The sequence below is a fragment of the Lepeophtheirus salmonis genome, chromosome 3, assembly GCF_016086655.4.
Source record: "Lepeophtheirus salmonis chromosome 3, UVic_Lsal_1.4, whole genome shotgun sequence".
In the NCBI taxonomy this organism is placed as follows: Eukaryota; Metazoa; Arthropoda; class Copepoda; order Siphonostomatoida; family Caligidae; genus Lepeophtheirus; species Lepeophtheirus salmonis.
Genome location: NC_052133.2, coordinates 21,200,851 through 21,227,029, shown reverse-complemented (window position 1 = coordinate 21,227,029; position 26,179 = coordinate 21,200,851). Strand labels below are relative to the sequence as shown.

At 30.2% G+C, this 26,179-nt stretch overlaps 2 protein-coding genes across 2 annotated transcripts; both read left to right on the top strand.

Annotated features, from left to right (window-relative positions):
• The first annotated feature begins 875 nt into the window (after positions 1–875).
• On the top strand, positions 876–3,515 carry LOC121114619 (uncharacterized). The gene is made up of 2 exons (XM_040708644.2): positions 876–1,729; positions 1,803–3,515. The coding sequence occupies exons 1-2, from the start codon at positions 1,025–1,027 to the stop codon at positions 2,121–2,123; spliced, it is 1,026 nt and encodes a 341-aa protein (XP_040564578.1). The 5' UTR covers positions 876–1,024; the 3' UTR covers positions 2,124–3,515.
• Positions 3,516–6,459: 2,944 nt separating this feature from the next.
• On the top strand, positions 6,460–24,268 carry dtr (defective transmitter release). Its single transcript, XM_040708643.2, has 4 exons — positions 6,460–7,037; positions 7,358–7,708; positions 21,374–21,556; positions 21,984–24,268. Exons 1-4 carry the CDS (start codon positions 6,814–6,816, stop codon positions 23,494–23,496), a joined length of 2,271 nt encoding a protein of 756 aa, XP_040564577.1. The 5' UTR covers positions 6,460–6,813; the 3' UTR covers positions 23,497–24,268.
• Positions 24,269–26,179: the final 1,911 nt, after the last annotated feature.

Sequence of the window (26,179 nt, the reverse complement as noted above, 5' to 3'; positions counted from 1 at the left end):
ATTGTACTTCTGTCCTAATGTAATTAAAATGGATGGATATTTAGGGTCTCACTTTCTACTATGATTTTACGTATACAGTACATTATCTCACAAACATAGAAACATAGTATTTTTGTAAATAATTGTGGACTTTCCAACTTATTTTTTCTTCATCAATGATGTGAACGTTGATTGGTGGAATTCAAATTAGATTTTGTAATCCTGCAAACTATTCCCTACATCGATTACTGAATAATGAATATTAATTCAACAACTTCGAAATATTGACTAACCTCTAACTCATTTCTGAATCTTTTGTGATAAACAGTTGCGAGATACATTAAAGATAACGCTGTGACAAACAACTATTTTCAATTCCTACTCCTTTATGTGTATATTTTGGATACAAGAGTCCTTTATCTAACAAAAATTAATAGCTCAGTCCATCCTCAAACAGAAGTGTACTTTGTACTCAACAGTTGACAAATATATCAAGGGCACTCTCAGGGGATTTTCTTTTCATATATGTCGCCGGCGATTTGCTTAAGGATGTAGGGAAGAAATGAGGGGGTTGGGGATTTTTGTTGAAATAGAAACAGAAATAGCTGACATACATATATTTAGATAGAAAGGGAAATAATAAAAATAGCAAAGGGATCCAGAATTATATGTAAGCCGATGTAAAAGCCTGCTTTTTTTCTTTTTCTAAGGTTTACATAGTTTAGAAAGCAAGTGGAGTGGGTAGGGGACTCAAGGAGAAAGCCCTACTTTTTATTTATACGAGCTGGTTTTTCGCATGGAGAAACGTTAAATAACACTCACGCTTCTGCACTAGCGCGCCTTGCTCTCTCTCTCTCTCTCTTTCTCTCCTTCATAAAGGATACACAAATATGTATATACATTTTATCATGTTTATAGACTCTGATAAAAGCCAAGAAATTCTCAACTGCCTTGAAAGAATATATACTTTTTGAGTAGTTGTGGCTTCCAATAACATGGACTCAGAGGCTCTCTACAAAGCTTAAACTCCTTTTTTTCTTGAAAGATGAAGAAATGTTGTTTTTGTCTAACACTTATTAATGGAGTTCGCTCCATTGGAGCCATTCTCTTTACTCTAACCCTCACGATCTTTGTGTTCTACTTAGTGTTTATCGAATATGTACGTCTCAGAGTGTTGGAGAACTTATACGGGATAATTCCTTGTAGTCAACCGCGGATCGACATCATCATTGATTCCCTCTTTGAATATTCGCTCCTTGCCAACACTTTACTTCTAATTGTTTGCACAACAGGATGCACAAGATGGCTACTGGTTCCTTGGCTCACAATCTATGCCCTGGACATCCTCACTCTTATTGCAATCTCCATGTATTTATTCATATTTCCGATGCCACTCATTTCGGAGAATCGAATGGAACATTCTCTCCTTCGTGGTATTGGCCTCATTCCACTTCTACTAGCCGTAGCCTTAACATATTGCTGGATGGTCGTGAGGGCCTTGTATACGGAAATGAATGAATCTGGGACCAACGATAATGCTCCATCTGCTTCCATGGGCCCCGTGTCCACGAATAACAATAGTCCAAAAATCTGTTGTCCACTAAAGCTTCGAATGGGGGTCCAAATCCTAGGAGGGATCCTCACAATTGTCAGTCTAAACTTACTTATTGCTCACTACTTGAAACTGGATGACGTCATTGCGGATAAATATGAAAGACTTTTTGGAGAAAAACCTGCTGCAAGGATCCAGGTAAATGTAGCTATTAGGCCTTCGCTAAAAGAGCCATCCTCTTTCATATTTTTATTTCCTTCAACATGAATAGGTTATGATATCAAGCTCCATAGTTTTATGTATATTTGTCAACATTCTCGTCATTTTTGGAGGCTCTGGAGGACGATGGAGACGTGCTCTTCTCTTGCCCTGGCTCATTGTCTATGGATTTATCATCATGGGTGCCATTGGGGCTCACCAATGGTTCACAACCCTATGTTGGGTTGAGGAAAAGGTTTATGGACTGGTTTGTCTCATTACAGGATTCTTAGGACTTGTTCTATGGACCCTTGTATGGCTCGTTGCTGCAGAAGCGTCTGAGAAGCCCAAATTACTCATAGCACGGAACCCTTTAGGATTTCAGAGACTGTAATTACCTCATCATCATTGTATGCTGCGGTTGCTCCTGCAACTGCAAATAGGAATAAGCATAGACGATGCATTAGATGCGTAAACAAAACGGATTTAGTCTGGCTCTAAAAGGCATAATTTGTGCATTTAAAAGAAGAAAATGAACAACAACAAGAGCCAATCAAAAGGATTCTAATTTCCCAAATTTTTTTACTACATAAATACATTTTTGTGTCCCCTTTTCCAACCTCATAAATATTCAAATTGCATTTACAAAATGTGTCCTGCTCTTCCAATTAAAAACGATACTACTGATAGAACTTAAAGGACAGAAGCCTATGGAATTTTTTTACTGTATTACAGTCTCTTCTTTCATTCTTCATCGATATATGTAGTTATACATAGTTATACTTAAAAATATTTAACAAGACAGGAACAGAAAAAGTTTAAAAACGAGTATAAATACATAAAAATATATTTAAGTATTGTTTTATAAATAAAGGAACGTATATGAACGACTTTAGAACAAAGAATACATTCCAATTCTAGGAATTTGAGGCCTCTACAGGCATTACCAAATTATGTAGGTATTTGTAGGCAGAGATAGAAAACCCTAATGGAGTATTTACTAGCTATCTGTAAATGAAATCAAAACCATTTATAATCAAGGAAAACGTGTTTACATATCATATGTACATTAAACTTTCAACTTGGAGTTAATTATCTAAAACAACTACTCTCCGTAACTATATTTACCGATTTATAACATTCATCCATGATTAATGACTAATGGTGAGGACTCAAGGATTCATTCGTTTGCCCATTCATCTAAATCCCCTACTCTCATGCCATTTAAATATTTTTCTTTTAATGAATTTGTGGTTGAAATACGCCATTTTTAATTCCTCCTTTGACTCTTCCCAAATTCCATGCTATGAATAAAAAATTGTACTTTTTACATTTACTGAGTATTTGGTTTATCAGAGAAAAATATTGTACGCAAGTATTTACTCATTACTTAAGGGTGTATCCAGTACTTTTGCCTTAACCTAAATTTTGCCTTAAATATTTTTTTTTTGCCTCAAGGATATTTCGACTGAATATGTTTAGTAAATGAGGTGTATACGTCGTTATTGTTCATTTTAGGTTGAAAAGGATTTTCTTTTAGAAGTTTTAATCAAACATTGTAATATTTGTTAGAGTAAAAAACATTAAATGATTGTTTTCTGTTGGAATTATGCTCTAATCTCATACTATGCTTGTTTGTCAATCCATGATAATTAATAACGGAAAAGTTATTAACATTTGTTCTATTTGAATTGATGCCGTGTTTATTTATTTGTATGTTTCTTATTTTAATAATTATATTACCTATTTTGTCTCTAGATCAAATTCAATAGATGGTGATAAATTTTTTTGTTGTATGCATGAAAATTTAAAAGCATAATTTCATCATCTTTCCAACAGAAAGAAACATTTATAGCGTTTTATAGTTATACATATTACATACTTTGATTAACAAAATTTAAAGGAGGACATCAGTTTCAACCAAAAATATCAAAACCAACGTGTCAATCTTATTTAATTATATTTTTATGTGAAATTACTTTGAGGAAGAATGGCTTTAAGGCGAAAGTAACTAGATTTTTTACGGTGACTAAGATGTGCTCCAAGATTTGTGACTTCCCTGTTTGATTAAAAATAATGTTTCTTCGTTTCTTTGTTTCTTCAACTATCTAGGGTTAAATTTTCCTTGATATTACTTATCTCTACCTTTGATGAAATATAAAAAAAAAACTTCAAATGTCTACATCACCAAAAATAGGCATCAAACTTTAGCAAATTTTTTTGATTGTCCATAGCCGAAAAAGGTATTTGTACAGGGACAACCAAATATCAACCCAAAAATAGGACAGCCCTTCGTAAAGGTCTATATTTGAGTACATATGATGAGTTGTTCAAATGAATGTGTATTTAACCTCAAAACCTCTTTTGGAAAAGGATGAAATTGTGTGGCAAAACTTTCTCTGTCTATATGACATAATATATAGTTACTTGCATGAATATTGCCCACTTTCCATTTTCATGCCTACACATTCGGTCAAAAACAAAACATAAGGAAAAGTAGCCTTGTTTTTGTTTTTTAGACTAATATTAGATTAAAACATAGTCATATGTTGATACTTTGCGAATAACATTTAGCTAAACTGCATTTCCAAGTTTCACGATCAGAAAATCTCCTTAGATATTAATGTATAGTGTACATTAAGAGACCGTGCCCCTAACCCCAAATGCTGCTTGTGCTACTAACTGTAATATATATATACACACATAATTTTAATTTCAGGTGTACTAAAACTGCAGAGATTTGACCACATTCTAGATTCTTGCAATTATCAATCATTTGGTGGGTTTCAATGTGTTCTCCAGACCTAGACTACTAGTGGGGGGTATATCTTAAGAAGAATAATAATAACTATTTCTTAGAATCCTATTTTTTATTTAATTAACTTATTACTGAATACATAAATGTGAAAATCTAGAAAATCTAAAATCTTTATATGGAAAATATCTAATGGGATATAAAAAAAAATTTAATGCATCGTTTAACTTTGAATACACTCAATGTCCACTCAAGAAGGAATCCTTGATTTTTCTATTAATAATAGTGTTTTTCCCCCAATTAGGCTTCCTTCATCATACAAAATGCATAGTTGTATAAAATTTGCATTACATAAATCTATAAATAAAATGATTATGTTATTGTATTTATCGATCGTTAAATATCATCCAAAATTAGGAGTTAGAAATATTGAATATCCTTCAAAACTTGAATTGTAATAGCGTAAAAATAAATTCGCAATCAGTGGATTAAATTGCATAAATTGATTCCTCATTATCAGTTTTAAACATTTATAAAATGAATAAATAATTAAGTAGTTTTTGTCAGTTTCAAGAGCCCCAAATGGAAGAATAATTTAGGTAATTAATATAGAGTTATAGCATTATACTTTAAAATGTTGGATTATAAACACTTTTTGAATTACGAGCAAGATATTAAGTTTTAATATAATATGAAATTAAGTATTTCACAATCTTAGCTAATACTGTAAATAACAAAACTTTTTTCGAATGATTTGAATTCGTATCTGAATTTATACAAAATACCTTGAGTCTGGGTATTTCTCCAGTCCTTCAGCTTGAAGTGGATAATATACTAAGTAGAATGATATTCATTTGATACAATGATTGGTTAACTTAAGTGATGCAAGTTATAAAATCAAAATAATATCAAATCATATTCTTCACTCTCCTTATTTGATCAGTTTTAGGATGATTTTTTGAACATATTGAAGAGTTCATACAATTACATATGTGTCCCAATGATCGTTATTTTAAAACAACCCTGAGTCTTAATGACTACAGGTATGAGTCCATATGGTTCCGAGTCCAAGTTAAGTTCAAGTCGTTACCTTTAATAACTACTTTTCTCTCATGTATTACCTTGTGAGTGTCCTTCGTTAGGTTCTTCTTGAAACACCGGGTTATGTTCTCAGTGCGCTTTTTGCTTCTGAACACGAGGAAATGACTCAAGTATCAGACTAATAACTGAGCGTTTTCACTGACGGTATAACATGAATCATAATGGGGATGGACGTTTGTACTTATATACGTTTGTAAACAAAAGCAACAGAGAGTAACCACTTTTTGTGGCAAAATAATACAACTCCCTGAATGATAATATTATTTCATAAAAAATAACATGCACACATGATACTCAGATAAAGGGCACTGTTAATATTCTTCTGAGGATATGTCATTTTTTATACAACAATCTACAGACTGTCACACCAGCATGCAGATAATATATATTTATATTTAGTTTGCTCATGCCTTGTTGAAAGCGAAGCCATCTTGGGAGTTGATAGTTTTACTAAATGAAGTGGAGAAATTTACAAAAAATCGTAATGAAACTACATTATTAAATAGATTAAAGAATGAAAAATGAGTTAAGACCTTGTATACTACGTGATGCCAAAGCAAAATAGTGATATTTGAATGAAATCAAATTAATAGTTACTGCAAAAAAATCCATTTGAAATTGCTAGATTTGAAAAATTACTATTTTTCCGGATTGATTAGGGACGAAAAAAAAGGATAATTAGAGAATAATATCCTATTCTTTCCGTCGTAATATTCGATTTTTATTTACACTATCAAAATAACATTATAAAACGGTATAATAACATATTTTAAATACATTTGAGGTCATATATATATATAAGATGGATATATTTCTAATAGACAGTAAGTTCGTTTTATTTTTTGATCCCATTTTAACATCCAATGGCTCACAATTATTTTAATATTAAAGAAGAGGGGGTTTTGTTATTATAAAACTTAACTATTTAGCACCCCAAAATGGCCACATAAACAATGGAGACGCATTATTTTTCATTTACTTCCTAGATTGAATTATAGATACTTCGTTACTCAGGGTTACCAAATTTGGGGGTTCACTGTACTATTTATTTAACGAATATTTCCAGGTAGTAAAACGTAAAATAAATGTATTATACAATATACGTACGCTGTACACCTATATTTGTATATTACACATTAATGTAACAAAATATTTTTATATAACCACGTCACGACTCTTATTGATTAGACAAACCAAATACATAATTATTATCATTACTCTCAACACCATGAACACCTTGAAGAATCCCATTCGAAAAAGAAACCACTGCATCAACTCCAAACTCCTCAAGGATATTTGTCGACAACATGACCTCTACATGACCCCAAGATTGAATGACGTTATTTATTTGCATCATAAGGGATTCACTCATATAGAGAACCTTGAGGAGTTTGTGGGCCTCAAGAGTCTCTGGCTTGATCATAACAACATACAAAAGATTGAAAATATTGGGTGGGTATGAATGCAATTTCATTTAATTATCTTTGCATGGGTTGGGATTTTATAAATCTCCTATTAATCAAAACACTTATATAGATGAAGGCAAATTAAAAATGTATAAATATTTAGATAATACAGATTATACACCATAAATCGAACCAAGGGCGTTATCTTGATTTCGTGTTAATGAACACTCAAAACAGCTTGAACCAAGAGTAGCTGTAAATTAAGGATAAAACCTAACTAGGTTGCGTGATCTTTAACAGGACAACTCTCTTCCGTTGTTTAATTGCTATTATTAAATAATATAAGTTAATTTTTGGGTTTTTCAGACACATGACCCTTCTAAAATGCCTCTTTCTTCAAAATAATAAAATAGAAACCCTTTCACACCTGGACTCATTATCCAACCTTACAACACTCAACCTTAGTAATAACTACATCACCTCCCTCAAGGGAATCGAGGTTCTTTCGAAACTTAGGACTTTAGAAGTCTCACGGAATAAATTAAAGTCCTCAGAAGACATTGAAAGCATTCTTTGCTGTACAGAGCTCTCTTGTTTGGATATGGGTTATAATTGTTTGGATGGAGAGGGTGTGTTGAATGTTTTGGAAGGAGCAGAGAGTCTTCGTGTCCTCAAGTTGGTCGGGAATCCCTTTCCAAGAAAGACAAAGGAGTATAGGTATGTGTGTAATTGATCTCATTATTGTCCATTCTATATAATTTGACATATCACTTAGATATATTGAATTTTTTCATTTATATTCAAATAATATATAATTAGAAGTAGTCGTTCTTAATAAATATATTTTATATTTTTCGACAACCGAAGAGAAAGTTGAAATAAACTGGAATACAGTTTATTTTGCACTGGTTTTCGTTTGAAATATAAATTAGTACGCATGTACATATTAGTTGAAAGACAAAAAATGAAGTGTGGGCTAATTATATGTCCATCATACATAGAATAGAAATATGATGAAAACAAAAGATCCCTCCGAAAAATTATTGTATATAAAATTAACATGTATGTTTTAGGCACCTATTAGTGATGTAACGGAAAAATAATTTGAAGTTCCGGGTTCTATGTGGTTCTTTGCTCTAATGTTTTTTAGGTTCTTAATGGGTCAAAGACTTTTCTTAAATATGTTTTTATTTACAAAATATATTTTCGAGCAGCCTTTTTAATAAGATTTTACTCTTGCGTCCTTATTCATGAATTTCTAAGCATCAGTTGAGTTGAAGTCCATCCATAATCTCGCTAGGGTTAGTCCATCCCCTCTATCCTTTTTCATGGTCAATATAAATTAATAGTTTACAACCTGGTTCTTTAACGTATTTTGAAAAACGATTTGCAGGTTAAAAAGCATCATAATTGAAAGGTATGTCATTTTGGGGGCTGAGAATTGATATTTTAAATACATAAAATGAACAAATTTCCAAAAAAATCTTTAGTAAACTCCATCAAATCGCTTTGAGAATTAAAAAAAAGACTAAACATCTACATTCAATACAACTTGATGTCAATGTTAAACACTGATATTTCAATTACATCAAAGTAATATGTACTGAAAATTCCTATAAAATACGAAAAGATCGATTATTGTCTTCTAGAAAAGTTGGATAATTAGATAAAGAAAATTTTATTCTTTCCATTGAAATACTTAAATGATTGTCTTCAATATGGAAATAAGATTCTATAACGATGTAGTAACATTTTCTGAATAAATGTTAGGGTCAGATATATAACTAAGCGAGGCATTAGAGGGATAATTTTTGATAGACGGTAAGATTTCATTCCTTTTAATAGTTGGTCTCATTTTGATATCCAATAGTTGACTACTTCTTTTAATATTAAGGAAAAATGGGTTCCATTTTTATCAAACTTGTTTGTTTAGGCCCCCAAAATCGCCAACTTCAACAATGATGACGTCATGTTTTTGTTTTTGTTTTGTTTTTTCAGATGATCTGTTCATGAACCGGTTCGGACCCTCAGTCCGTGACATCACTATAACCTATATTATAAATAAATAAAAAGTTTGATTGAGGAGCTCCCTTAAAGCTCTTTGAATCTCTATATGTTATGCGTTGTATATTTTTACGAAATTAAAAATACATATATTTTGTCAATATATTGAACATTAAATATAGATTCAAATCACATCCATCAAACGGACTTATAATATCCATTCGTCTAAAATATAACGGTTCTTTTATATTAAAGCTAATTATGATGTAATCTCTCTTGGGCAATTAACAATAACTACAGTGCAATTTGAGCATGAAATATTTATATATAAACATATATAATATGTGTAATAGCCACTAACTAATATTTTCTCTTTTTCTCTTATTGCGTTTATAGAATTATTTTATAAAATAATTGGCCTTATGAAGAAATTATAATTCATCATTTATGTTAGCCCTTCAAATTAAAATCATCAAACGATCAAAATTGAAGGGATGCAGAGAGTTTGCATATGACGTCATCATTCTGGAAGTTGATCATCTTGGAGTAGACATCAACAACCAAGTTTACTAATAATACCATCCCTTGATTTTATTCAATAGTTAATGTTTCTTTTTTTTTTGATTTTTTTATAATTGAAAACATTAAATGAAGTTTCCTTCAGATTTTGATCATTTTTGGTGGAAATTTGTCATTTTTTTTTAAATTACTACCAAATGGAGAAAGACTGTGCCTCCAATGCATTTATTATGGAATCTTAGATATGTGCAAAAATGATGACTACTTAGCTAATTTTAGTTAAATATAGCCAAATTGTTGAACCATTCATTTATTGGATAGTGGGAAATTATTACAGCTTAGTAAGCTTCAACTTATTCATGTTTCTATTTTGATTTGGTCTCACTTTATGGACCGATTGTTTTTTCAGTCCATCCCCCCTGAAAAACACTATATGAAGGATAATCTAAAATGATCCGTCAAAAACAGGATCTAATAAAACATTGGTTGTATCGAAATGGGAAGTTTCGAAATTATCCAAGTATTCCAAAATCGTGGGTTTCTTTTGAATAATTTCGATATGAAAGAATCTGGATATAGTTAACTTTACATTGGGAAAATAAAAGTTTTATTTATCCGGATTTAGCTTCACTATATTTGAAATTTTTTTTCAAAAATTTAATTTTCTTTGAGTAACTATGGATTTTAAAAAAAAATTGAAAAAAATTTAATTTTTGTGAATAATCATTGATTTTAAAATTTATTTTCTGAAAAAATTAAATTTTGAAAAAATTTTTACAAAAAATTTAATTTTTGTGAATAGCTAGAGATTTTTAAATATTTTTTTTCAATAAATGTAATATTTGAAATTTAATTTTTGAAAAATGTTTTCAAAAAAATGTAGTTTTCTGTGAGTAAATATGGATTTTTCAATATTTTTTTTCAATAAATGTAATATTTCAAATTTAATTTTTGAAAAATGTTTTCAAAAAATGTAGTTCTCTGTGAGTAAATATGGATTTTTGAATATTTTTTTCCAATAAATGTAATATTTGAAATTTTTTGTTAATAACTATGAATTTAAAAAAAAAAAAAAATTTTTTGAAATAGATATGGATTTTAAAAAAACAATTGTGAATAGAACTGGATTTTTGAAATTTTTTCCATAATTTTAATATTCGAAAGTTAAGTTTTGAAAAAATTTAATTTTCTGTGAAAAGCTTTGGGAAAAAAATTAAAGAAACCTAGCCGCAACCCCCCGTGGACGATCCTAATCTATATTCATGAGTTTTTCTTCTAGATGATATTTGTGTGTATAGACTATTAATGAGAGGAGTTTGATGATGGTTGTTCGTTTTCATATTGGTATTAAATTACATATACAGGCTAGAGTATCTTTCAATATGTTACTTCACTTTCTAATCCTCTCTCCCTCTATTTCATAACGCATTATCATGTTACGTGAGGCTTTTATTTCACCATCTCGATTTCAATTCTGTGTATTCCCTGAATTATTTTCTTAAAGAGTTATGTTAAAATACCCTTCACGTCCAGTTTAATGACTCTTGTATACAAAGCATACCAACATAAGTGGAACGTAGGTATATGTTTAAGTAAATGTAATTTGATTAGATAAAGTTTCTTAATAAGATCACTTCATTGTATATTCCATGAATGTACCACCAGGTACCTACAAGATATACCTAACCTTGAGAAAGTCTCTGAAAAGTCTTATGAAGCATTATGAACCTTTTTGAATTAAAGTGTTGGGCATTTTGGAAGAATTATTTTTTGTTGAAATAGTTATACCTATATATAGACTATGTTACGTTCTGCACAACTTTTTTGCAGATGCACGGCGCATGTCAAAGCAAAACTAATTAAAATTTTAAACGTTTATTATGACTGAAAACTTTATCAAATGGGAAAAATCCTAGCTCAAAGGAAAATTTATAACACAAAAAAAATAATCCCGCGGAATAATTTGAATTTTGACTTCCTTTCATTCTCTAAAATTTGAGATCATGTCAGGTTATAATTGGATAGAGAGCACTCTAGTGACAACTTTTGTACATCAAACAGTCCTTATAGGGTAAACTTGCTCCTCACCTTGCCCTGCAATAGATAATTTTATATAAAATATATATTTTTTAACTTTTATTATGAAAAAAAAGTAAATCCTTACCTACGAACAATCGTAACTTTATTAATATAGTTGTTTTTCTTTTTAAAAAAAGGTTTCATGTGGCTAAATTTAATAAATTTTTTAAAAAATAGTCTATATAAATGAAGAAATGCTTTTTGTAAACCACACAATGACTTCTTAAAAAAAAAGATTTATAAGTGTTATATCTTTAGAAAGATAATTACAAAAAAAAAAAAATCAATGTCCACCCTTAAAGGACTGACGAATGGGGAAGAAAAATATGTTAAAGGTCTTGTTCTTTTTAGTATTTCAAAGAAAAGGGTGGAACTTCTGAGGTAACAAGGGCTCTGGACTTTGTAATTCTTAATTGTAAAACCATCATCGCTAGCCGACTAACTAACTATCAGCTTATTCGGGAGGATGATTTGAGAGGTATCATCTTGGCAGCTTCAGCCCGCTATGTCTCTCTCACAATGAAAATTCCGAAATCAGGATGTGTGTCATGGAATTTTTCAGGGGAAGAAACCTGGTAACTTCCATCAACTTCACTTAATCATCGATGTGTTTTAAAAAGGGTTTTAAGAAATTTTAACAAATATTTATCATAATTGTTCATTTCTATGTTTATGGTTGTTTTTTTAAAGATGGATTTTTAGAATATTAGTTGAAATTCTACCCCGGAGCATTAAGTATAAACTATAATGTTTGTTTAAGTAATTTTTTACACAATTGCTCCAGTTTATTTATATAAGTATGTTCTATATCATATATAAACCAAACAAAGAATGTTGAAAAGAAAAATAAATGTCCACCAACCTTAAAATATTTCAGGTCAAAAACTAATGTCCCGGCTTACATTTTTATAAGAAAAATTTGATGAAATTACCTTAAGTTAAGGTCAACTAACTCATAGTTTTTCAATTATGTATCATACTTGTCTATCATTGCTTTTTTTTACGAAATATCAAGAATACAAAAATCATCAAAATACTAATTCCTTCGTATATAAAACATCAAAAATCAAATATAAATTAAGTTAGAGATGCAATATTTCTTTTTTGGGTAGGACTTCTATCAATGATACTGGATACCCAATTTAAGTCAAATCCATTTTTATTGTAAAATTACCCAAATATATAGAAAAAAACAAAAAAAAGGCCAAAAAAATAGAAAAAGGATTGACCTTTCATAAAGAAGTTTATTTTTAAAACAAAAAGGAAAATTATTTCCTAAAAATAACGTCATTTGAGAAAATATAAACACCATACATTAAAAAAGGAAATTAGAAGGCTGGGCCTTTATTCTTAAAAAATCATTCTAGAAATAAATAAAGTATCTTCCCTCAAGAAGATTTTTGATCTTTCCAAAATATTATTAATAACTAATTCAGTACAAGATTATTGAAGATTTGTTGTGAGTTAATGGAAAAACAATCTTGAACAAAAATCAAGCAAAGGGCAAATGACTAATTTGTTTCATTGTATATAAGGCTTATATTCCAATATTTTATAGACGTATTTTGGTCAATTATGGGCATTGTATTCAAATTTCTAGGATGATTAGACATACCCAAGCATTTTGTCTACTGTTTTAAATCTTCATTTGATTTGTCAGACTTCCTTTGGCACATATATGGCCTCATTTCAAACAAGTCTATTAATTGTAACGATAAATCCATGCTACTACTTTAAGTGCAATTCTCGACAGCTCAAAAAAATTAATCCTTATAATTTATGGGTTAAATTGAACAAACATCTCTATGTTCGATCAATACATACAAGTGTAATCCAGACTCAGTGTTAAAAAAATCATTTTAGTTTGCTTTTATATAGACAGGGCGGCACATTTGAATAATTTTAAAGTTGAGAATGTTGCATTAAAAACAATTCTTACAGTTTTTAATGATCTTTTTTACAAGAACGTATTTTTGGATAACCTTATATATTTCGTAGATGACTTTTTTATTTATTTTATACATTAATTTCATTTTAATTTCGGGGATGATTTTTTTTTTTTTTTTAAAGTTTAAACCCTCCGTCAGAGACATTATTTTTGTTAACGCCTTTATTGAAATTGTTAAAAAAGACACCCTAAAAATAAAACGGATTTAATTAAATGTTAAACGGTTGAACAATTATAATAACTACGTCATTTAAATTTTGTATTTGAACTCATGAATATCAATTAAAATGCTAAAAATACTTGTTAAATATACGACATCCAGATAAAATAAATTCTTATTTTAAAATAATCTTACCAACAACATGTCTTTTGGGCTTCAATAGAACATATGTCATTTGTCATTCTTATAATAAAAACACTATATTTTTATTTTTGATAAAAAATCCTATTAAATATTCATTACTTTTTCCGAATTTTGACAATCAAATTAGTACCTACACATAAGTTTTGATGAGGTTGCGTGTATTATATAAAATAATGGCCACAGTATCACATTTTTTGTTTGTATATTTGTTTCACTTCAAAATATGGCTCTGAATCGAGAGAGAAAAAAAAAACCACTTTATTACGTGATTTTTCAAAAAAAAAGGCTACATAGGTCGAATCAACTCGGATTGAAAATTTAGATTGTCATTTAAGTATTCTGTGGCTTAAATAGCGATAAAAAATGTTGTTGGACTACTAAAATTACTTCAACACAAGGGGTTCTTCAAAACATTAACAATGCCTATACATTTTTTTTACCCAGCTGTTGGTTATCTACTTATTTGCCTCTTTTTTTATTCCTTTGAACATTGATCTACATAACTTTGTTTTATTAAACAATCAGTCAACTTGTCCCTATTATCAAATATAGAATAGCCCAACAGTCAGAGAGATTGGCGTAAAAGGGTAAGATTGTTATTTACAATAAGTAATGATCTGAATGGATTACAAACATTAATTTGTTTAGTTATTTTATGGTTTGTTTATTATAACTTATAATCTCCGCGCCATCTTGGACATATAAATGGTTTGTTACTCTCTCGTGTCCTTTGATTATCTCTACCATATAATTTCAGGAATGTATCTCTATAAAGAAATTTTGGTTATTTCTTATTGAAAATTTTGTTTTGCCAATTTTTTGTTGGGAAAAATGACGCCATTTTTGTCTGATTTTGATAGTTACTGCAATAAATAAATATTAAAAGTAATTGTATAGATCTATACAATATCTTCGTCAATCCCATATGTTGCGACTACGTTCTCAAGAATGGGGGTTGGAGGAGGAGGAATGTCTACTAATTTTGTTCCATTAGAAATATGTTACCGGACTCAAGAGAACAAGAAGTCAATTACTAATAATTACTAATTATTAATAAATCCTTATTAAGTTATGTTTTGTATCGCCAAAAATGTATACGAAGGTAATGATGGATTTATCCTTCAACTCAGAATCGAAGTGGCGATGAGGGATCTCTAATAGCTCATTTTATAACTACATCATGATTGGAATAGATTTATACATACTCCCTTGTGCGGACCAAATCAAAGAATATTATGTCTAGCATCTCCAACCTTTGAGACGAGCCCCACAATTGATGGATACGGCAAAATTTAAACAAGAAAGCTTTCATTGGAGTGAATAAACACCATACAAAATTGGAACGAGAAGTCATTAGTAAATAATTTGTTATGATTCCAAAGACATGAGAACCAATCATACAACTAAACTCTTAATTGGAAAAGTTTGGCATCCGCTAAAAGGGTCAGTCAAACTCTATACTATTATGTTTAAGGATGACATATAGCGCCACTATTGATTTTCACGTGACAATAACATATCATAAATATATGTATCTCTAAGATTGACACTAGTATTGGAGAAGAAAAGACATTTACGGCTCAGTTCCAAGTTCCAACAAGTTGTATTTTCTTCAGTGAACCTTGCAAGGATAGTTGAACGACCTAAAGATCTGATATGTCTATGAAAACATAATGTGGAGTTTTTGAGCATGGTGGGTGTGCCTTTAAACTACATGAAAGGCCTTATTTTGTATGGGATTTCTCTGCAAATGGATTTCAGTTCTGAAATGTACAGTAAACGATGCATTAATAATTTCTAAAGCAATCTTACTCCTGCCAATGAATTACGATTTGGAGAAATTTGGATGGTGATTCTAGCATCTTTAGCAAGATATGCCGGTTTTTCCTTTCGTATTCTTAAGGGATTTTTTTTGGATTCGGACTTTGCCTCAGATTTGGTTCTTTATTTTCGTCTTAATGAGTTAGATATTATTCTTAAACAAAGATCATAATGGATAAATTCCATTATAAATAAATAATGATTGGAGAAACGTCTGTTGGAGCTTTAAATTTAGCACTAAGTTGTAACTGAGTTGTGTGTTTTTCTCTTTTATTTTTATTTATTCTAGAAAATTATGATAATCTTCTCAATAAATTATTTTTTTTTAGCATTTATTTAAGAAAATTAATTTTCGATTTTATATTTTGCAAATTAATACAAATGGGATGCTGGGAATTTAAAGCTATAATATTTATTTATGATATTTATTTTCGTATTCCCTCTTAATTTTTAATCATTTCATGATGTTAACTATTTTTGGTATATATTTTGTGAAAACTAAAAATCTAGGGGGGAAGTCATAATTATTGTGAAACAATTTGCTTTTGTTTTCAATTGAAAACGTTCTTTGTTACTTCTAAAAAATATATATTTATCAAATTTGGCATTTAAGAAAGAAAAAAAAATATGTCAAAATTGTCAAAAATGGACAAGCCCCCCAATAAAAAAAATGCCTTCTGCCCCTAATGACGTCTCCATTTTATAATTTGTTCCCCTTTCCCTACTTAAAAAGTAGAAGAAATACGTGCTCTAGTGTGCTCATGCACAATGGAGCACGTATTTCTTCTTCCTTTTTGTTATTATTGGGCAATAACTTTTTATTTTCGAAATCATTGATGAAATGAAATGCAATAATAAAATAAAAAGGGAGATATTATGCGTGCTTAATGAGTGCGTAAGGACTTCACTAAACCCACCGTAAGAATCCCCTTCGACAACACTCAAGCCACAAGATCATCAGTCTTTAAAATATTATTTAAAAAAGGAACATGAAAAAAAAAAAGCATTAGTTTTAGCATGATAAAACAAGGCAAGTTTTAACACTTTATTGCATGACCACACTTTGGCTTGCTCTACATTATTAGGGAGTTATCTCGTAAATTCCAAAAATATGAAAAATATATCATTAATATTAAAACGACTGTTGTATTATATGATGAATACACAGTACTCAATGGAAGGAACTTATAGCAGCAAACAATTTTAAGCTATCTCATTTATATTAAAGGCAATGTTATATTGTATGAGGACTACAATGCACACAATTAAATCAGTAGGAACTTACAGCAGCTGACAAATATATAACCCAAACGGCAAAAGGATGACACCAGCATTTTTTGGTATATTTTAAGTTGACTACAAGAATACTTTTTTGTCCTTTAGGTGTCTGAATGTGTTTTATAAGACAAGTCTACGTAATCTACATAAAACCCATCCTTTGAATCAAGTTCTAAAAAGGTAAATTGTACGAAGGGAAGAAAAAATTGCCAACATCACGAGGAACGATGGTGTAAATTAACGCCATTGTGGTATTTCAAAAGTGACATTTTATGGAGGGAAAATAATTTTTTATGGGATTTGACTCTTTCCTTGAGTCCTCAAGGATTTACCACAAATCCCTTGATTCTAAAAGTTATTCTATGTACGTACATTGTACGAACAAGTTAAAATTTTTAAATCAATTACAGTGAGCCCTTGTTATTTGGTGCTGATATAGACTAGGACCTCCTTATAAGGTTTAAAGTCATTGCTATAAGTATTTATAAATGAGCTGTTATGTTTTTTGAACACAGTAGGTATATTTAAGTTATTGATTTATGATATTTCTGTATTTTTAAGACTCATTATTACGATACAATATTTGTACTGTGTCCATATAAATTAAATTATTCTTCAATTATGAATATATCGTATTTACTATAAACCCTTGCTGTGTTGAACACGTTTATAGCCCCAATATATTTTTTTATTGTTACAAAAATATGTATAATATATAAATTGGATAATTTGTTCTTAATGCAAAATGTTACCTTTTTTGTGTATCGCAATCTTTCGTCTAACAAGAAGCATCAGTTAGTTAGCCAATTCTTCCCAAATATGCAATGATTATGCAAAAATTGTTGGAAATTCCCACAAAAAATTTCAAAAATCCAAATCTATTGACAAAAATTTCAAAAATTCACATATATAGCCAAAAAAAATCAAATATTACATTTTTGGAACAAAATTTCAAAAATTCATAGTTCACAAAAGACTACATTTTTTGTATAAAATGTCCCCCCCCCTATTAAGGAATTTATCTTAACTGACGGGGTGCTACAGCCTTCCAGACCACCCCTGGGGAAGCCCATGTGAATGCGCCAAATAACGAGTAGGGTATGAGTGAGTAAGCACTCTGGAAATAGATGAATCCTTCAAGATTTTGACTAATAATTATTCTCTATACAACATCCATAGGCCGTATAAATATACGCCATTGCAATATTGTTATATGAACTATTAATTACTTTTTAAGTAATAAAAAAAAAGTTATGAAATAAATCCGTCAAGTACTACAAAACGACCATTTGAGTTTTAATTTTATAAAATATTATAATATACAATCATTTATGATAAAAAATCTTCGAAAACTGGAAAAAAAACAAATTGAACACAAACTAAACGTGAACAAAAGTATTCTAAACACATGCGGCTGGTGCAGATATTGTTAATTTAGGGGAATACATTTTCTAAAGGGCTCTCAGAAAGCTCATCTTTGTAAAATTTGCCTTTGAAAAGTTTGCCATGGGATTACTAGCTCTGGGAAAATTCCCCTTGGAAAAAGCTCAGTGGGCAGAGGTATTTCATCAATTATAATACTTAGAAATTGATGGCAAACTGGTATTTTTAACTATTACTTAAAATGTAAACGAATCCGAATTGAAATTTTTTTGCCAATCGCCCTATCACTAATTATAACTTATTTCTTTCATGTATATAATTCTCCAACTTTTTATTCTAATTTACTCCGTATAAAATTATGATTGAACTAATTTATTAAAATTCACTTTAGTAATTTTTTTTTCTTTATATATATAATTTCATTTTGTGACACGTTGACATAATGTTCCTTTAAGAAAGACGCTGCTCAACCTTAGATAAGGGAAAGAAATAACAAATTCATTTAAATTTAGTATCTTTATAAACGAATTTAATTCGCTCTGGACGAGTTCCTCGTAAGGCAAAGCAATTTGTGCATAAGAAATAACTTTTATCGATAGTTTATTAACCCAAATTAGATATATGAGATATATATTGCACATATCGTGCAAAAACATTCCTGTTTTTGTTATAATGAAATATATTACGAATATATTTTATTATTACTTATTTATGTAATATATTTTTATTATAGAGCTGAATAATTAAAAAAAAGATAAAATAAAAAAAAACAATGACGTCACGAGGAATCGATTTTATAACATAGAAGATAACTCCACAAGAATTCCTCGGCATCACACTCTGTTTTTCATAAGAACACTCACACGTAACTACTCTATACTTATTTTCATGTGTTCTCTCCTCAAGAATGAAAAAATAACAGTTTAAGAAGAAAAAAATAATACGACGATATTTTTACGGATTTATTATGTTAAGTCCTTGTTGGACTCCGAGTAGAATTGAGGATAGACATCTGAGTCATTCTTTCCAATGTCCTTGTTTAATTACTTCCCCCCTCCCCTCCTTTGTCTCAGCTGATTATAGCTGATCTAAAGTACTCTATGCAAAGAGTGGACACTCAAGTCAAAAAATGTAGGGTTTAGGAGCTCTACATTCTGATTGGCTTCAAATTAGAAGCTACTGCATGTTCCTCCAGTGGGGGGGGGGATCTCTCCCCCTAGTGAAAAGAGAAGAATAGGGGTGACTAACTTAGGAACATCGTCTTCCTTATTTCAAAGTTTCTCTCCTCCAAAACATTCTTCAAATTGTCAGGGTTACCATATTGATTGTCAGTAACTATTTTTTTTAACATGCCCAAAATACACATGATTTTCATCACTAGTATTAGATCAATCCTCAATTTCTACTGAGAGTCCTCTGAAGGGCTCTGAATAATAACTCTGCAACAAATCTTCATGGTAACTCTCCGTCTTTTATGAGACAACACAAATGTTCAATCCAGATTTGTATACAACTGTATGGAGTAGAAATGGAAGAATGTTCCATTTTTATGCTGATTTATTGTCTAAGAAAAAGGTCAATTAGATCAAAATATGGAGCGGAGAAAAAATATTAAACTTTTGAAAGTTTAAAAAAAAAAAACCCAAGGGCATCAATATAATCCTACGGACGTCCCTGAATATTCCATTCAAATTGTATTTTCCATTAAAATCACTTATGTTTATGTAGAAGAATACCTGAAACAGTTGCTACAATTTTTGCTTTTAGCTCAATGAAAACAAAGAATAATTCAATACATTTAAAAGTCTAATTATTTATTCTTCAAATAAAATTATTTGATCTAATTTTCATAATTTATAATTTAAATTTGATCATTCTAAAACCATAGTTTGTATCCAGGAACGGTTGCAAAATTGGTATACATACAAATGCAATTGGTTGAAAAAATACTGACAGTATAATCTTCATATAAGTTCGAACAATAGCAGACATATGTTGGTATATTTAGTTAAATTTCACTCTGCCTATGTCAAACTACCTCCTAGTAATTGAGGCATAAAGATTAGGATTGTAACTGTCTTTCCATAAATCAATTTATTTGATGATAATAATAATAAAATCTAATTACAATGTTTGTATTCGATCTATAAAAGTTCGAAAGATGGATCATAAAATATATGCAACATAACCTAATGTTTACATGGGTCGTCATCAATCCAATGAGACTTTATGTATAAAGCTTTTCCCCGAGAAATAAATATATATATATTCTTATAAATATTCTTTAGGCACATATGTGTATAATTACGGATACGGAAAATATATTTTACTACCAGACGCCACATTGAGCATGCATTGGATTTCATTGATGTAGCTTTTAATACGGGAATAATCTTTTTAAATTGTTCTTTGAGTAATATTCCTAGAGCATATGATTTTTTTGTTATACAGCATCTATTAAAAATACCAGAAATAATTTCAGTTGGTCCGAAAGACCTCTCAAAGTCTTGGCCTTATCTTGTTATCAGATAAAGTTGGTTCGATTAAACACTATAGAATAAACATTATCATTCGTACTCAATGACCAAGACTATTCCTACTCCTTTACGTAAAGACTTACTCTGAGCCAAAATAGTGGGTTAGTTTTACATCTCTACAAAATACATTTTATTTCCTAGGGAGTGGCTTTTGTTGTAGTTAATTTAAGAGATGATTAAAATTAGATCTAATTATGTTAAATCCACACATTTTTCTCATGACTGTCTTCCTCAATATTTAGGTGGATCTTTAGTTTTAATTGTAATTTGTATGAGAATACAAGTACCTACGTAGGCAAATCGTAATTCATATAATATGACCCATAGTATATTATTAGAAAAGATACATTAAACTGATAGAGTCCAAGGTTTATAAGTAGATTATACATACATATATTTATTTTGATATTAAATTAGCTTTTAATACCTATATATTTTTTTCTTTGCAGAAGGAATATGATTTTGAAATGTAAAGCCTTGACGTATTTGGATACACGGCCCATCTCGGATAAAGAGAGATCCTTTGTGAATGCTTGGGCCTTGGGTGGACTCGAAGCAGAGAGAGATCTTAAAGAAAAGTATTTAAGAGATGAACAAAAAAGTATTGAGGATGGCATCAAGAAACTATTAGAGTAAGTTTCTTTGTTCGATATCCGAATTTGAAGTTTGGTGATATGATCACTGATCAAGCGATGATGTAGGTCGATATGTAATACATATGTATGTTCTTACCTATAAATATGCATTAAGATGCGATCCATGTAGTTATGTTTTTCTTTAATGTTACTTACGTGAGGCATATTCATTCTTATTTATAACACTTTTTCATATATATTTGTGGAGACAAAACTTCGCTTTTCATTTTAATGAGTAGGATAATAAAATGTGTACACGTAGAATCTACATAAATGTAATTTGATATCAGCTCACATTAGATGCAATCAATTTTATATATTCAACATACAGGCATATTTTTGTATGTAGAATTGGGAACATCGCATTCATTAAGTCAATATTCTCTTATATAGTCTTACATCTCTTTATCTTTTACCTACACAGATACCGCAATGCAAACCTCGAAAAAAGAGGGATCCGAAACGAGGCAGAATTACTTCAAGCTGAGGTGGAGCGCGGAAGAGAGCTCATGGATGAGTATCACGCATCCTCCTCACCTCATCATTTGGCATTTAATGATCTAGTCAAAGATGCCTCAGAAGTCATGGATAGTATTATTCCCTCACTTAACATACAAGAATCTGATTTTGATCTCAAGACGCTTAAGACTGACGCTACGGAAAATGGACATGATATGACGTATATTCCATTGAAAAATAATATAATCCATGGTGGAGATCGGAATGCCATCGAGGAGAACAAGTGTTCTAAGAATAATGAGGCTCCAGTTCTAGAGACTGATTCTATTACGGATGAAGATTCTTTTAAAAGCGAGAAAAGTGCGGAAGGGATTGATGAAGAATCGTCGAGTCATGATGTAATGTCTCTATTAGAGAATAACGTGACAGATATTGTATGTCGAAAAGACGACGAGGAGAACAAGAGTTCTTGGAATGAGGAGGGTACAATTGAAGGGATTGACTCTATTACTTATGAGGATTCCTTTAAAAGTACGGAAGGGATTGATGAAGAATCTCCGAGTCATGAAGAACATGAATTAATATTATCAAATGTATGCTCATCCATTTCGGAAATATCAGTTAGGGAATCTAATGATTTGGAATCAAAAGACAATTTAAAGGATTTAAAAACGTCATTTGATGGGGAGCAAGATTACTTTTCCAGCTCTTCTAATATCGAAGAATTGGTAGTCACAAAGAGTACCGAACTTGCAAATAATCACTCATCATATATCGATAGTGTATTTGAACATAATCAGTTGAGAGAAGTTACAACGATTGAGAAACAAGGATCCAGTGAATCTTTAGTAATTGAAGAAGAGGCTTTAATGTTTAAAAATATCAAGAATGATTCCTCATTATATACTGAGGCATTTGCTCAAAACTCTAATAATAAATCTTCCGACCCCATAAAGTGTGAAAACAGCTCAATAGAAATGATACAATTACTCAATTCCAACAATCAAACAGAGTATACAGAATCAAAAATAGATCATTTTGATGACGGGAATCCGTCTTCACATGATTTACTTCATTTCACGAAGTTGTTAAACACTCCTGCTGATACAAAAATTGAAACCTTATCAGAAGAAAGTTACTCAGCAAAGGAGCATTCTGAACCAACGGCATTGTTCATAAAGTCAGAACAAATAAAAAACATTTTGACACCCACCATATCAGACTATCCTCATAGCACAGACATTGATACTATATCTGCACCATTCAGCATCAAAAATATGGAAAATCCCCACAAAAAACAAGCCTGGAAAAACGATCAAACTGAGTCCTCTTATTTAGAAGTAAAGGATGAAGCAAAATCTATTTTGAATATAGTTGATAAAGTTGATCAAAGAAGTTATGAGAGGTCGTTGTCTCCTCGGAGACAAAAAGCTCCGCTTATTGAAGTCTTGGATGAAATTAGTCATTTAAACCATTAACAAAGTATATTCGCACATCTATTAGTATTAATGATTTATTTTTTGAAGTTCATACTCATATTGAAGATATACAAGTATAGAGTCTCGTCATGGATTTGTTTAAAGAAATATCTAACGTGAAGTTTACAAGATGTAATATTAATTGGCATGGTTACCTACACAATACACATGCATAGTGATTCACCCATTAGTTTAAGTGCATGCATTGTATTCGCATCACAATACACCTCTAATTTCTACAATAAATCATATAATATTCTAATAAGCAATCCCGTTATAAATTTTTAAAGATGATAAAGGGAGCCTTTGAATGAGTGGATAGTCCGCACATACTGAAACATAAAATGAATATAGATCATTATTAAGTTTACATGATATAATAATGTATTTAAGACTTATTTACGAACAAATATACACAGGATGATAAATCATTAGGATTCAGAGTCCACGAGTATTGACGGAATAACCTCCTTTGAGTGAAACAATTCTTGGATGGATATGTTATTACGAAACTTTATCGTACAATCACGATTGACTTTGAAAAAGTCGTCTTGATGTTGTTCTGGTTCCACTATGTTTTTATTACAACATGATTCTTTGACGGTGAATTGTTGTAAACATTTCTCCTCCAGGCGTTTTATGACTATAACTGGCTGATAATCTGAATTAGAATAGATCAATAAACTATAATCCATATTCTTTCTCAATTATATGATGATATTATTAATATTTCAAATGTATATCATTACCCAAATAAATTAACCAATTACTATTTCAACTGGATTTTAATTTTTATACGTTAGTCAATTTCTAATTATGATGATAATGCTGAAGGATTGAAATATTGACTAAAATATGGTGCGCGCAAATAGCAGGCCTTTGAGTATCGTGAAGCATAGATGTGAGATTATGTTTGAATTTTAATAATCATTCGTGACTCTACTCAAGGAATACTTAAACAGTATAAGTCTTCCTCATACACTACTGCTGAATTTATATGATATTCATTAATATTAAGATAGGTATATATATATATATATATATATCTTTGATTTACAAGAATAGCCACGAGGGTGCTCTCTATCTAGTAAAAACTTGACAGAATCTCAAATTTTAAACAAGAAAAGTTATTGAATTTCAGTTGAAAAATTCAAATAAATTCGTGGCATCCTTTTTTTTTTTTTTTGTGATATAAAATTTACTTAAAGCTTGGATTTTTGATATTTAATTAATATTTTCAGTCATCATTATTGTTAAAAATCATATATAGTTTTGCTGCGATACTAGCGCCGTCCATCTGGAGACAAAACTATTTAATTATTATTATCATTATTGCGGTAAGTATGAGAATTCCCAAAAAGTGTGTGGTAGTGAGCAGTATCACTTATGGTCCCCAAATATCATTGCTAGATACGGTGTAGAATTGTGCAGTGTATGCAAATTCCTTGATCCGATAGATCTCTTTCCCCCTTCTTATTATACATATTTTATCTTCATTCGTTATGTGTAAGTTTATATATAAGTATAAATACCTTGGCAAATAAGCGTCAATATCAGAGACATCTTTATTCTTTTATAAAATACGGATCTAAATATATTATTTCTCCACTTCCCTTTTTTATTGTTTGGGTGACCCAAAGAAAAAATATATATATACCACTAAAAGAGCAATGCAGATAGTTCAGATGAAATGGCAGCCTTCTGTTCTAGTGTGTAATAAAGCTGAAATTTAGGTCAACTCTGATAATAAAGAATTTAAAAAAATTATATTTATTAGAAGGGTCCTTTTTTCCCTAAAAACGTCGAAGGCAATTTGAAAATTTAAAAAAATCCTATTATTTATTTGCGACTACAAACTTCTTTATCTCATAAAAACTGATTCCATTAATCAACTTTTATATTTTTATCACCAATGAATAGAAAAATATACAAGCTTCCTTAAGTGTTTTTAAAATTTTTCTTTATCAACTGAAGGGGATAATTTTTTGCCCAAAACTGCCACACAAATCTGTAGTTCATTACGCCCTCTATTTATTAGCGACTACAAACTGCTTCATCCCATAAAAACTGATTCCCTCTATAATTTCTTATATTTTTTTCACTAATTAGTAGAAAAATGTTGAGGCTACCTTAGGTTTAAAAAAAATGTCCCAAAACGTTGTAGCTAAATCAAAAGTCATTTTAAGTTATTGAATGAAGCTGTATATAGCGACTTCTTCTTGAATTTTTGAAATGCCAATATAGTTTAAACCCTTTAGAACATTATTAGGTTAATTTTTTCGTAATGGCTTTAAGAAAAAGTCCTTTAATTTATGATTGAAAAGATGAATATATTGATGGCGTTTAATGAGTCACAAAACTTCTTATTGATCAGCTGTTTGAGCAACTTAATAGGTCGAGTGGGAAAAAGATTAGAGCCCTCCCTCTGTTGTAACATACTTAAATCTACGAAAATATCTACTTTTATGTTTATAATTTCTTCTTCTTTTCTGTTGCATGCTTCTTTAATTCAGCTGATGCATTCCTCTTCAAACTCTGTATATATTTTAATATAAAATACCTCACAGAATATATTAAACACTCCTATAATTTATTTTATATTTTCTTATTTAGGACAATGAGGATGTTAGAATCTTCATCTTGATTCACGGTATACAATTGTGTTTCCAAAATTTATGTACTT